Consider the following 12340-nt stretch of genomic DNA (forward strand, 5'->3'; position numbering starts at 1 on the left):
ATATGGATTTCAATCTTCTCGCTCTACTGCTGATTTGTTTACGGCAATAACTGATAGGTTTTACCATGCATTAGATAGATATGGAGAGGCTAAGGCTATCGCTCTCAACATTTATAAAAACTTTGATAAGGTTTGGCATGCTGGCCTTCTCTATAAGCTCTCTTTTTACAGTGTATTAGGTAACATCTTTAAAATAGTTAAACCCTTTCCTTACCAATCGTAGTATAAAAGTTGTCCTCGATGGACACCACTCATCTTCATATCCTGTAACTTTAGGGGTTCCTCAAGGTTCTATCCTTGGCCCTATACTCTTTTAAATTTACATTAACGATTTTCCAGAAATTTTACACATCTAAGGTGGCATTGTTCGCTGATGATACTACAATTTATTCTTGACTTGATAAGAAGCCACCACTCTGCTTAGAGGGGGCATTTGAGCTTGAAAAGGATCTCACTTCTGCAACAGCATGGGGTTTTCAGTGGCTGGTGAACTTTAACTCAGATAAAACTCAATTTATTTATGAACGGTAATGTACTCGCTAAAACTCTTACTTCCAATCTTTCTTGGAAACCATATATTAAATCAATTGCAAAATTAGCATCTGCTAAGGTTGCATCTCTTTATCGTGCTTCCCACTTTCTTGCTTAGGATTTTATTCTTTATCTTTATAAATCTCAAATCATTCCTTGTATGGAATACTGTTGCCATATCTAGGGTGGACCTTCCAATGATGCCCTTTCACTTTTAGACAAGGTGCAACTCTAACCATTATCACAATGTTGCTTCTTTTTCTCTTTTCTATAAATAATAATGGGCACTGCTCTAATGAGCTAGCGTCACTTGTGCCATCTTCCAAAATTCATTCTTGTGTTACTCGCCATTCAATTAATTCTCATCCTTTTACTGTGAATGTTCCTAAGTGCTCCAAAAATTCTTCTTCGTCTAGTTTTTTTCCTTGAACGACAGATCTTTGGAATTTGCTTCCTTCATCTTGTTTTTCTGATCCATATAACTTGCAATCTTTTAAGTCGTCTGTCAAACATTATCTTGCTTTATAAACTTCATCTTTTTTCATCCAGTAACTTCCAACTCTAATAGTGGTTGCTCGCAGCCTTGTTGGAAGTGAAGACATCAAAAAAACTAATTTTTATAAACTACTCCAGGTCAGGTCAGGTTCAGGATCATCACAAGGATTTTTTTCACCCTGCTACTGCTATCAAGTAACCTAGTACTACCTGCCCTATCCCCTGCTGCCTTGTAGGGTTTGCCTTTTTAGTCAAAGGAGAAACAAACTCTGACTTAAAAATCCCCCGCCTTGAGGCTCTTCGTAGAGTAAAGGCTAGAGGTGGTGTCTCAATAGAAAAACTCATCTTGGGCAGATGGACACTGCATCTAGCCACTGCTTTGTAAAAGGCCTCCTTGGCAAATACCTTAAGTGTAAGCAGAATAGTTATAATGACCAGCCTTGAACCTCTTCTTCATCTATTGGGCAGGCGTAGATGTAAACCTGTGTGACATTGTTTCCTGCCTAGGATGATGAATGCTGGATCTTTTTGATTCTACTCAGGGTTTCTGAAACCAGCTGATTGTATGGTTTCCGGAACTCTGTGCTCTCAGAGAGCGTAGAGTTTCGGAAACAGAGGATGATTCCATCAACAGCTGAAAAATATCAGAGTATTAAAAGTGCAATGTTGCACATAGATGGTGTCCCTGTTATTGCTTTTGGTGTGCATTGTTGAGGCAACATAAGGAGCCCTACATTATGACTTTGGGTTGAGCCCTACATTATTACTTTGAGACAACTGTATAGCTCATTGATTAGGATGCCGTGCTTTATCAATGAAAGAGTCAAGTTCTCTTTAAATTTAAATCATGCCCAAAGTAAACAAAAATATTAAACACAAAAAACCATACCCACCACCTAACTGTTTCAATATATCTTTTAACAATATTTGTGGTCTGCAAAGTAACCTTCTATCAGTTGAATCTTGCATCTTGCAAAATTCACCAGAATTGCTTGCTCTATGTGAGATTAATTCAATTTCGGCTGTTGCTTCTTCAGATCTCAGTATTGATGAGTTCTATCCTGGATGTATACTTACACACCAAACCATCGATTTGTCAATAAATCAGGTTTGAATCCTTTGATCATTCTTTTATTTGCTTCCGCTTAGCACCTCTTCATTCTATCACCTTTCTTTTTGTTCTTTATGATTCTCTATCTTCTTAAGACTGCATTCATATAGTGTATTTGTAAAAGTTTTTGAGATTATTAAATCATTTCTTTCTAACTGCTTTTTTTAGTCATCCTCAAAGGCCAACACTCTTATTCATTTCCAGTAATTTCTGGGGAACCTTAAGGGTCTTAAAGTCTTCTCTTTTTGATCGCTTAGAACAGCTAGGTAATCTTGAATCTGATCTCACTTCTGTAACAGATTGGGGCTTGCAGTGGCTTGTGAACTTTAACTCTAACAAAACTCAGTTATTTACTGCAAACAACTATCACAATACTGTTGACATTTTTATATTGATGAATAGCAACCTTCTCACTGAGTCCTTCTTGTCTTCTTTTGACCTTCTGATCCTTCTGATGTCTTCTTAGATTATCATTCACAACTGACCTCTACTGGAAACCATATATAAAATCGATTGATAAATTAGCATCTGCTAAGGTTGCTTCTCTTTATTGTGCTGGCCATTATCTTACTCCTGATTCCATTCACAATCTCTACAAATTTCTTATTCACCCCTGTATGGAATACTGTTACTATATATACATATTTGTAAACGTAATTTGTAAAAACCATTGTAAACGTAGTTGGACACGCTATCTGTCAAGCTTGAGCCTCTCTCCCATCCTCGTAAAATTGCATCTCTTTCTCTTTTCTACAAATACTATCATGGTCACTTTACTATAATGGTCAACTATAACTCATTCTCGCTTGACTCGTCATTCAACAAGGTCTCATTCTCTTACTGTATTAGTCCCTACATGCTCTAAAACCTTTTATTTGGCTAGTTTTTTTCTCCACCCATCAACCCTTCAAGACTCTCTCCCACCTTCATGTTTTCCTGACTCATACAACTAACAACTTTTTAAGCCTTCTGTCGACTGTTTCCTTGCTCTTTAACTATATTTTCTTTTTTTCTATCAACTCTCAACTTAATAGCAGTTACTTGCAACCTTGTTGGGAGTGAATCAGAATAAAAAAAGAGTTTTTAAAAAAAACGAGATTGTATTTTTACAATCTCAAGCTGCCTATAAATTTGACATAATTCAGTTGCATTTTAGCACAACTTTAAAAAAACAAAAAATTCAATTTATAAATTATATCTAATTATAGATTAAGATAAAATTTAACATGGATAATATTTAACAAAACAATTATAATCAAGCAATTCCGTGTGATGTCAAGTACACATGCAATAAATGATTTTTACATATTATGTGCATTATGTAAATAGGTTAATTTTGAAGTTTCAGACTTCCAAGTACAATGGTTTAGAAATTATAGCCTTATAAACACACAGACTACTTAAGAGCCTTATAACTTTTTTCTCATCTTCAGCCAGTGTCTCATTTTTTCTGTTCTCCCTTTAAAAAGAATTTTATTAAATTGTATTGGAGAAAAGTTATGACCTACTCAATTTTAAAAAAATTTGAAAATTGCTAAAATATGCCAAAATACTGTTGACTATAGTATTTTTCTATTCATCCACAAGTCTAACTACTACTTTCTACAATAAATGGGTAAAATATAAGCAGCTTGTTGCAGTTTAGAACTCAAATATCTAATAGTATGTTGTCCATTTGTCTAAAATGTCCAATATTCAGCCATTTTGAGATGCTTGTAAATTTTTTTAACACTTTGTTTTGATCTAAGATTGACAGCATATAAGACTATTAGATTCAACTATCTATAAATACAAGCATTATAAACTTGTCATGTTCACACCAAAAATGCCAGCATTTCAAAATAACCCAATTTTTAATTATTAAGGGTTGAATGCATAATTTGAAGCAAGTGCCCTCTAATCTGCCTACTAGACTGTGCGAATCGTGCAACCAATTAAATTCCATTTCTTAACAAACAAAAAGCTATGGTTGGTTGCCCCTTCCTTAATCTGGTCTTTATAGTGGATAGGGGCACAAATAAAGATAAAGAGTCAGTAATTCTTAGAGACCTTCATTATAGTTTAAATAAAGATCTATAAAATAGTTTAGATATTTAGATACTTAATAATAATTCAATAAATAATATGATAATATATTCATCAAAAAATTTTAAATTTCATAGTATAAGCTATCAGCATTCAGATATTATGACCATATAAAGTTTAAACCCCCTCAATTTGAGGGGGTTACAAATTTTAATTGGTCATAACTGTTAAAACCTTAGTTTAGAAGTGAGTTACAAATTTGTGGCCAAAATTTTAGGGCTTTTTTGTTCCCAAGCTCCAATCATCACAATTTTATACAAAGCATACTTATTTGATATAACTATACACATATAAATGTTTGTTCCATGTTAGGAAGTTAGCTATCTGTAACACCGAAAAGTTGAAGTTATTATCATTATTATTTATTATTTAGTTATAACACAGTTGTCACAAAAGCGTTTACTTTTAAAACTTAAAATAAATGCATGACTTAAATTTCCTTAATTCTAAGTATTTTTTTGTTTTGAAATTTTACAAAAGTTTTTACAAAATAAATTTATGCATTGTGTTAAATATTAAATAACTTTTGATGTGTGTGTTTATTAAGCACAAGGCTTTATTGATTCAACAACTAAAAAGGAAAAATTGTAAAATATTCTACTATATTTTAAGGAACACTTATATATTTTTTCATTGTATAAGCACACATTTTTATAAAAAGTATTTGACTGCCCTCATTTCAGTGATTTGGGCTTGACTACCAGAGTTGTTAGAGTATGTAATGAAATTTTGAGATGAACTGACTTACCTAAACCGATAGTGTTATTTTTATTAAAATAATACAATCATTAAAAATAACCTAAGCAACAATATTTAAAAATATTTAGCGATAAATTTTAAACAATCATTAAAAATAAACTCAGCATTTGACTGGTGGTAGTGGTGGTGGTGATGATGATGATAATGATCATCATCATCATCATGATAATGTTAATGATGATGATAATGTATATTTAAAAAGATTTTTAAAACATTTAAGCTTAGTCACTATTGTGCTTACCAAGTCACTTATTTAAATTAATATTTTTAATAAATATATTCTTTACAATGAATTATATTTCTTTAGAAAATAAACTTAATACATAACTATGAAAAAACTATAAAAAATGTAGAAAAGCAATTGAACATAATTTTGAAACTTATTTGTAGCCACCCAAAAAATGTCAAGCTCAATTCTATTTTCTTTAAAACCTCTAATAATTGTCAACCATTTTACACCCATTTTACCTACACACAATCCCTAAACACACAAAATACACCAGAAAAAATACAACAGATTTTCTGTAGGCTATATAAAATATCAAAAAACTTTCCTAAAACTTTTCGAAATCCTGGAAAACTTATTATTAAAACCTAAGAATGAATTTTTTTCCAGACATCAGTTAGCTTCACGTAAAAATTCATCTGGAGAATCTATTAATGAGTTTTTGCAGGCCTTACATAAAGTAAAGATTGCAATTTTAAACAGGTTTCTGCTTCAGAACATTATGAAAAATACATTCGTGATTCGTTTACAAGTGTTCTGAGCTCTCATCATATTCGCCACTACTAGAAAGCTCTACTCTTAAACTTACTGAGGCCTATAATCAAGCTCGTTCATTGGAATAATCAAGCTCGTTCATTGGAATAATCAAGCTCGTTTAATCAAGCTTGTTCATTGGAAAACGCTCAAAGAAATAACGAAAATGTATTCACACACAGAGAGTAGTAATGTTGCTACAATTAATAAACATTCTGAATGTACTACTGAGCTTGCTTCGGTTTCTACTAAGCCTAGTGGACTTTATTTCTGTGGAAGTAAACATCACCCTCGACAAGATCACCATCTCCATCAGCATCTCTGGCAGGACAAGATCACCATCTTGTCCAGCCAGAGATGCTGAATGTAACAATTGTGGTAAAAAAGGATATTTCAAGAAAGTATGCAAATCATCAAAGAACTTTGTAACATCTGCAGATGCTAGCTTCCAATGCACCAAGTTTAGCCTCGATTACTTGCTCTTATATCAACTCACTCAATTCTATTGTTTATATCTTTATTTCTAGGGCCATGGTAACAGCTCTTCTTGACACTGGAAGCTCTGACACATTTATGAGCAAATCAATGTATGACTCTTTAAAACTTAACATACTCCCTTCTAATAAAAGAGTCTCTATGGCTGATCCTTCCTTATAGTGTCAAGTTGTAAGTAAAGATTTAACTAACTTCACTTTAATTGGTATGAAGTAACCTAATACATACTTTTTGATTATACCCAATTCTTGCGAACAAGTCATACTTGGTAGAGATTTCTTCAGTTGCACAAAAGTCTTTATATCAATTATGATGGCAAAAAAGATTCTTTAAAAATCTGTTCTCTAACAAGTGTTACAATGAAAGCTAGCACTCTTTTTCCTTTTCTATATCCAGAATGTAGACCGATTGCTTCACCTTCAAGACGATATAACTCAGAGGACAAAGCATTCATTAAACAAGAAATAAAAAAAATTTAGAACTAGATATAATTGAACCCAGTAACTCTCCTTGGCGATCACAAATAGTTGTTACCGGGAATGAGACATAAAAAACGCATGGTCATTGATCACTCTCAAACAATAAATTGCTTTACACTACTTGATGCTTATCCTTTACCTAACATCAATGAATTAGTTAACTCTGTTGTAAAATATTCATTATTTAGCACATTTGATTTAAAAAGTGCTTATCACCAAATACCTTTTCTAGAAAGTGACAAGTATTATACTGCCTTTGAGTCCAATGTACATCTTTTCCAATTTAAAAGAATTCCTTTTTAGATTCACTAATGCTGTCGCACAATTTCAAAGACCATGGATAAGTTTATCCAAGAAAAAAAAATTAGAAGACACCTTTGTATATCTAGATAACTTGCTAGTATGTGGTACTTCTAAAAATATACAGGATTTCAATTTAGAGAAATTTCTTGTAGCTTCTAAGAAGGCAATGTTTACATTCAGTAAAGAAAAGTCTATATTGTCAACTTTGTTTATAAACTTCCTAAGTTTTATTATAAAAAGTGGCTCTTTCTCTCCTGATCCAGATCGTTTAAAATCATTAATTGAAATGCCTGCATGGATAGTGCTTCTCTCCGTTGAGTCCTTGGTATGTTCTCTTACTATTCCCAATATATCAAACATTTTTCTGACAAAATTCTTCCTTTATCTCTAAATTCTACCTTTTCACTGTCAGCTGAAATGTTTAAATGTTTCAATGAAATGAAAGAATTAATCTCTCAATCATCTCTACAAGCTATTGATAAAAGTATCTCACTTGAGGTGGAAACAGATGCCTCTGATTTTGCCATACCTGCTTCCCTTAACCAGGCTGGAAGACAAGTTGCATTCTTTTCTCTCAAACTTTTCTCCTACTGATAAAAAAACATTCTTCTGTTGAGAAAGAAGGTTATTATTGAATCACTTTGAAAAAAGAAACACTACTTTGCTGGTCAGCAATTTACCCTAGTCACCAACCAGCGCTCTGATATAGTTTATCGCCCTAGCCGTAACAATTTTGTTGCTGATGCCCTCCCTAGATCTTGCTGCTCTATGACTATAAATGGACCTTCTCTTAAAGAACTACATGAATCTCTTAGTCACCCTTGAATTACCAGAAAGTATCATTTTATAAAATCAAAAAATCTACCTTTTTTAATTGATAATGTAAAAAAACCCATTTCTTTGTGTCAAATTTGTGCTAAATTAAAACCTAAATACTATATAAGCAGTTTTAACCACACCTTAATAAAATCTACTCAACCTTTAGAGCAAATAAACATGGATTTTAAAGGACCTATTCCGTCTTCATCTAGCAACTAATATTTTTTAACAGCTGTTGATGAGTTTTCAAGATTTCCATTTGTATTTCCTTGTCGTGATATCTCTACTTCTACTGTTATTAAATGTTTACCTCAACTTTTCACCTTATTCGGTGTGGTAGCTTATATACATTCAGATCAATGCACTTGCTTTATGTCAACAGAGCTCCGCAATTTTTTAATTCTCGAGGTGTCAATCTGAGTAGAACTACTCCTTATGATCCTCAGGGTAATGGTCAATGCGAAAGATACAATGGCATTATTTGGAAAGGAATTTTGTTTGCTCTCAAATCATCCAATTTACCTACCATGAGCTGGGAACATGTATTACCTGATGTCCTTCATTCAATGTGTTCCTTACTTTGCACTTCTACTACTGCTACACCTCATGAATGATTATTCAGTTTCAGTCAAAGTTCTTCTAATGGACACTCTGTTCCTACATGGTTACCTAATTCAGGTCCTCTATTTAAAATTATGAACCTCTGGTTGAAGAGATTGAGCTTTTAGAGACTAATGGTAAATACTCTCATGTAAGAATGCCTGATGGGCATGAGACCACTGTTGCTACAAGATGTCTTGCACCAATGGCTGATATAATCAGTGATAATGACGAAAATAATAACTATAAAGATATTTCCAATGAAACTGATACAATCCCTTCACCTGAGCCTCTCCATTCTAAAAGATCTCAAAACTTTTCTACTCTCTCTCCAACAAATCCTAATCGAATTTCTATTGAAGAATCAGTCTCTCGTTGTTCAGGAAAATCACGGAATCCTCCTAAATATTTAAATGACTATATGAACGAATATTTAAATGAACTATTTAAACTTATTTAACTATATTGTTTTATTTATTATTATTTATTATTTATTTAGAATGTGCTGATTCTTATTATTATCCTTTTTGAGTTTTATTATGTGTAAATTATAACTAACCTGTTTGTATATTTTAGTTAACATATCATTATATGAAGAATAAAGCCTTCTATATTGGCTTAGAATTAATTATAGACTATTAAATTCATTACACTACATATATGAAAATTTTGGCTTTGAAAATTTTTCACGAGTATATGTTTTGAATTGTAGCAATCGTAAATGGCTGTTTTAAAAAGCCTCTTTTGTAAGTGACTGTTTTAAAAAGCTTTTATTCAAAATGATACATAAAGCATACTAAGAATTTTAAAATAATTTAAAATTTTTTCCATAAAAAACCTTTGATGTTGTAAAATATTATTTCAAAAAATAAAAGTGGGTAATAAGTATCCACTAAACTGTAAGTGGGTGAAAAGTATCCACTGAGCCATGAGTAGAAAAAACTAAAAACTGTTTTTAAAATGATAATAGCAATAATTAAAAAAAAACTATACTTTTGAAATAAAGCTCTTGAAGCTGTTAGATAAGGTGTACCAAGCATCGCTCCTTCATTAAATGTCATTTTTTCTGGTAAGAGTGAAGCATCTTCTTCATTACAAAGACAGTACTCAGCATATGATCCAGTAACACTGCCACAAAACCACACAGAATCTCCTTCCTGAATATTAAAAAATAGACAACTTTAAAACATATAACCTTTTAAAACTTATAATCTCCTAAAATACTCAGTTCTGATCTGCAAAACAGGTTAATGCCAAGAAAGGCATCGGGTTGTAAAAGATTTATGGAAATCTTCAAACATACAAGTGTGAAACCATGGACATTAAACATAATAAATACATTTATTTAAGAAAATTCACAATACAAAATGTTTTTTTAGTAAGGGATCCCCAAGTGCCAAGACAAATTGTGTTCATTTTAAAGAAAATGTTTAAAAAAAACATTTAGGCTAAATTTTTTTAATTGAAACTTAATAATAAATGAATACCAATAAAACTAAAACTGTCGTTTTAGTCAAAGCTTGCTGTCTCAATTTTTTTTAGTTCTTGAAGTCTGTTTAATTTTAGTTGCAATCTGCAGACTGGATAAATTATTTCATGCGTGTTTAATTCATCATAATTTTTTTTCAAGATATCAATTTTTTTTTTAAGATAAGTATTTTTCTCCAACAATAGACAAATCAAATATTTGTATAATATTTTACTAAATTCCAAAAAATATTTGTGATGCAATTAAAAATAAAATAACATATTTTGTTTTTATATTTTATTAGCGCAACTTGTTTTTAACAACTGTCAGGATGATTTTTAAATTATCTTTTATATAGTTGCTTAGATTTTTTAAAATAGATACCATTTCTTGAACGTATGATTTTTGTACCAGTATAATGTTATATTTCCTTTTTATAGAATATTATGTTTAGTTAACTAATATCCTCCTGTTTTGTACAAGAGCTAAATAAAGTTAGGATAAAATAATAAATAAGATTTTCATGGTGAACTCCTAACATAAAAAGTTGCTTTGATTATAACAGAGGTGTACACTCTTGGTTGCCCAACAGTACTAGACGAAACTTTCAAAGTTTGTTTTCCACATTTGCTTTCATTATTTAGAACATATTTTGTACAAGCGTTTAAACATATTTAATAAAATACTTCCTAAATAGAAATTAAAAAGTTTTATCTTTTAAACAAAAAAACTATTTTATTTTATATTTTTTTACAAATTTTATTTAAGGATTTAAAGATAAAGTAATAAAATTAAATCTGCAAACAAACAAAAAAAATTTTGACAGGCCTTAAGAAGCACAACGCAATTCACTTTTTTCATATGTTAAAATAACATACGTTGAAAGCATTCAGTTAAGCAAAAACTTTTTTCTAAAATGTAAATGCCAAAAGCGTTTCAGTTAATAGAAAAATTTTTTTTTTTAATCTTTAAATTATATTCTAACTATGTTTATAAGACATTTATTCAGAAAACATTAGGCCGTAAAAAAAGCATTTAACCTCAACTGAGGATTTTTTAAAAAAGCAAATTGTTTTATAAAAAAATTTAATTTAAAAAAACTTTAAACTGAATATGATTTTAAAAATTTAAATTTAGTTTCAAATGTAAAATAGTTTTGCAATTTTTATTAAAAAAGTTTTTATTTAATCGCCTGGTAACTAATTTATTATGTAAAATATAAGCAATATAAATATAAGGTCTCTCCATCATAGATTATCATAGATTATTAAAAGCAAAATAATTTTTTTTTTCTTGTAAAAAGGAAGAAGTGCTTTTGTTTAAGCAAATTCTTTTCACAAAAGTATTTTTTGTTTCATACTAATTCAATATCGTGTAAAGTTCTTTTGACATAATACGTTTATGAACATACACTACGTTTACAAATATCTTATTGGTAACTGATAAAATCTCTCTGTAAACTGTTTATAATCTTTATTAAATATACTACAATAATTACGTAAAAATTAAAATAAAGAATAAATTGTGATAAACAAACAAAAGATTATGTTAAGTATAAGATTGTTTTAAGAAATAAATTATAAGAAAACATAATCTTTTTGGAATACCGAATTTAGATTCTATTAATAATTTTTGTTAAATTAGTTTAAATAAATTTTATCACAGTAAAATTAAATTTAATTACAAAGAGATACTTTAAAATACTTTTAAAATAACATTAGTTTTTGAGCTCCTGTTGCAATTAAGATCTTGATAATTACAACACATTAAAGGGTTTTAAATTTTTAGGATAAATAAGTGCTCAATTCAAGTGAACGCCTAATGGAGTTTATATCAGCATGTGCTTTATCTGAAAGTATCATGCATGTTATCTGAAAGTAGAAAAGTGAATGTTATCAATAGTTTACAATATTACTTTTATTTACGTAAATTAATCTAGTCCACACTTGGCCCTATAATGAAAAATGACTTGAATATGCGAGAAATCTGCTCAATGCAAAAATTTTTATACAAAAATAGCGACGGGCAACTCAAATAGTCAGTAGGCAAACTGGTTACTTTAAGTTGCCCTTCAGACAACCGACCAAGAGTTAAAGTGTACACCCCTATTATATATTCTGGATCTTATTATCATTTTTGTTAAAAAGTGAGATTTTTTTTTTACATTTGTGTATGCTGATTATTGCTATGTTTTTTTTTTCCTATCAAAATGATGTGTTTATTAATAATTAATTTGGATATACGACAGTATAAATTAGGGATATTTGACGAATCGTCGCCTCTATATAAATTTTGCAACTAGAACAAGTAAGTCTAGTCACTAGTGAAACATATTTACCATAAACAACTAGGAGAAAAGTTATGATTGATTATATTAGATAAAGTATTAGGATACTAGTTATACTATTTTGAACAAATGTTCAGTTTTATAGCAG

The 12340-nt window shown here is 30.4% G+C and overlaps 1 protein-coding gene across 1 annotated transcript in view; it reads right to left on the reverse strand.

Moving 5' to 3' along the window:
* LOC100208138 (quinone oxidoreductase) overlaps positions 1 to 12340 on the reverse strand; it is a 36586-nt gene that overhangs the window by 9754 nt on the left and 14492 nt on the right. The window contains exon 3 of the mRNA XM_065790531.1: positions 9431 to 9594. Coding sequence (XP_065646603.1) covers positions 9431 to 9594 — 164 coding nt within the window. The remainder of the gene's footprint in view (positions 1 to 9430; positions 9595 to 12340) is intronic.

This window comes from Hydra vulgaris, chromosome 02 (genome assembly GCF_038396675.1).
Source record: "Hydra vulgaris chromosome 02, alternate assembly HydraT2T_AEP".
NCBI lineage: Eukaryota > Metazoa > Cnidaria > Hydrozoa > Anthoathecata > Hydridae > Hydra > Hydra vulgaris.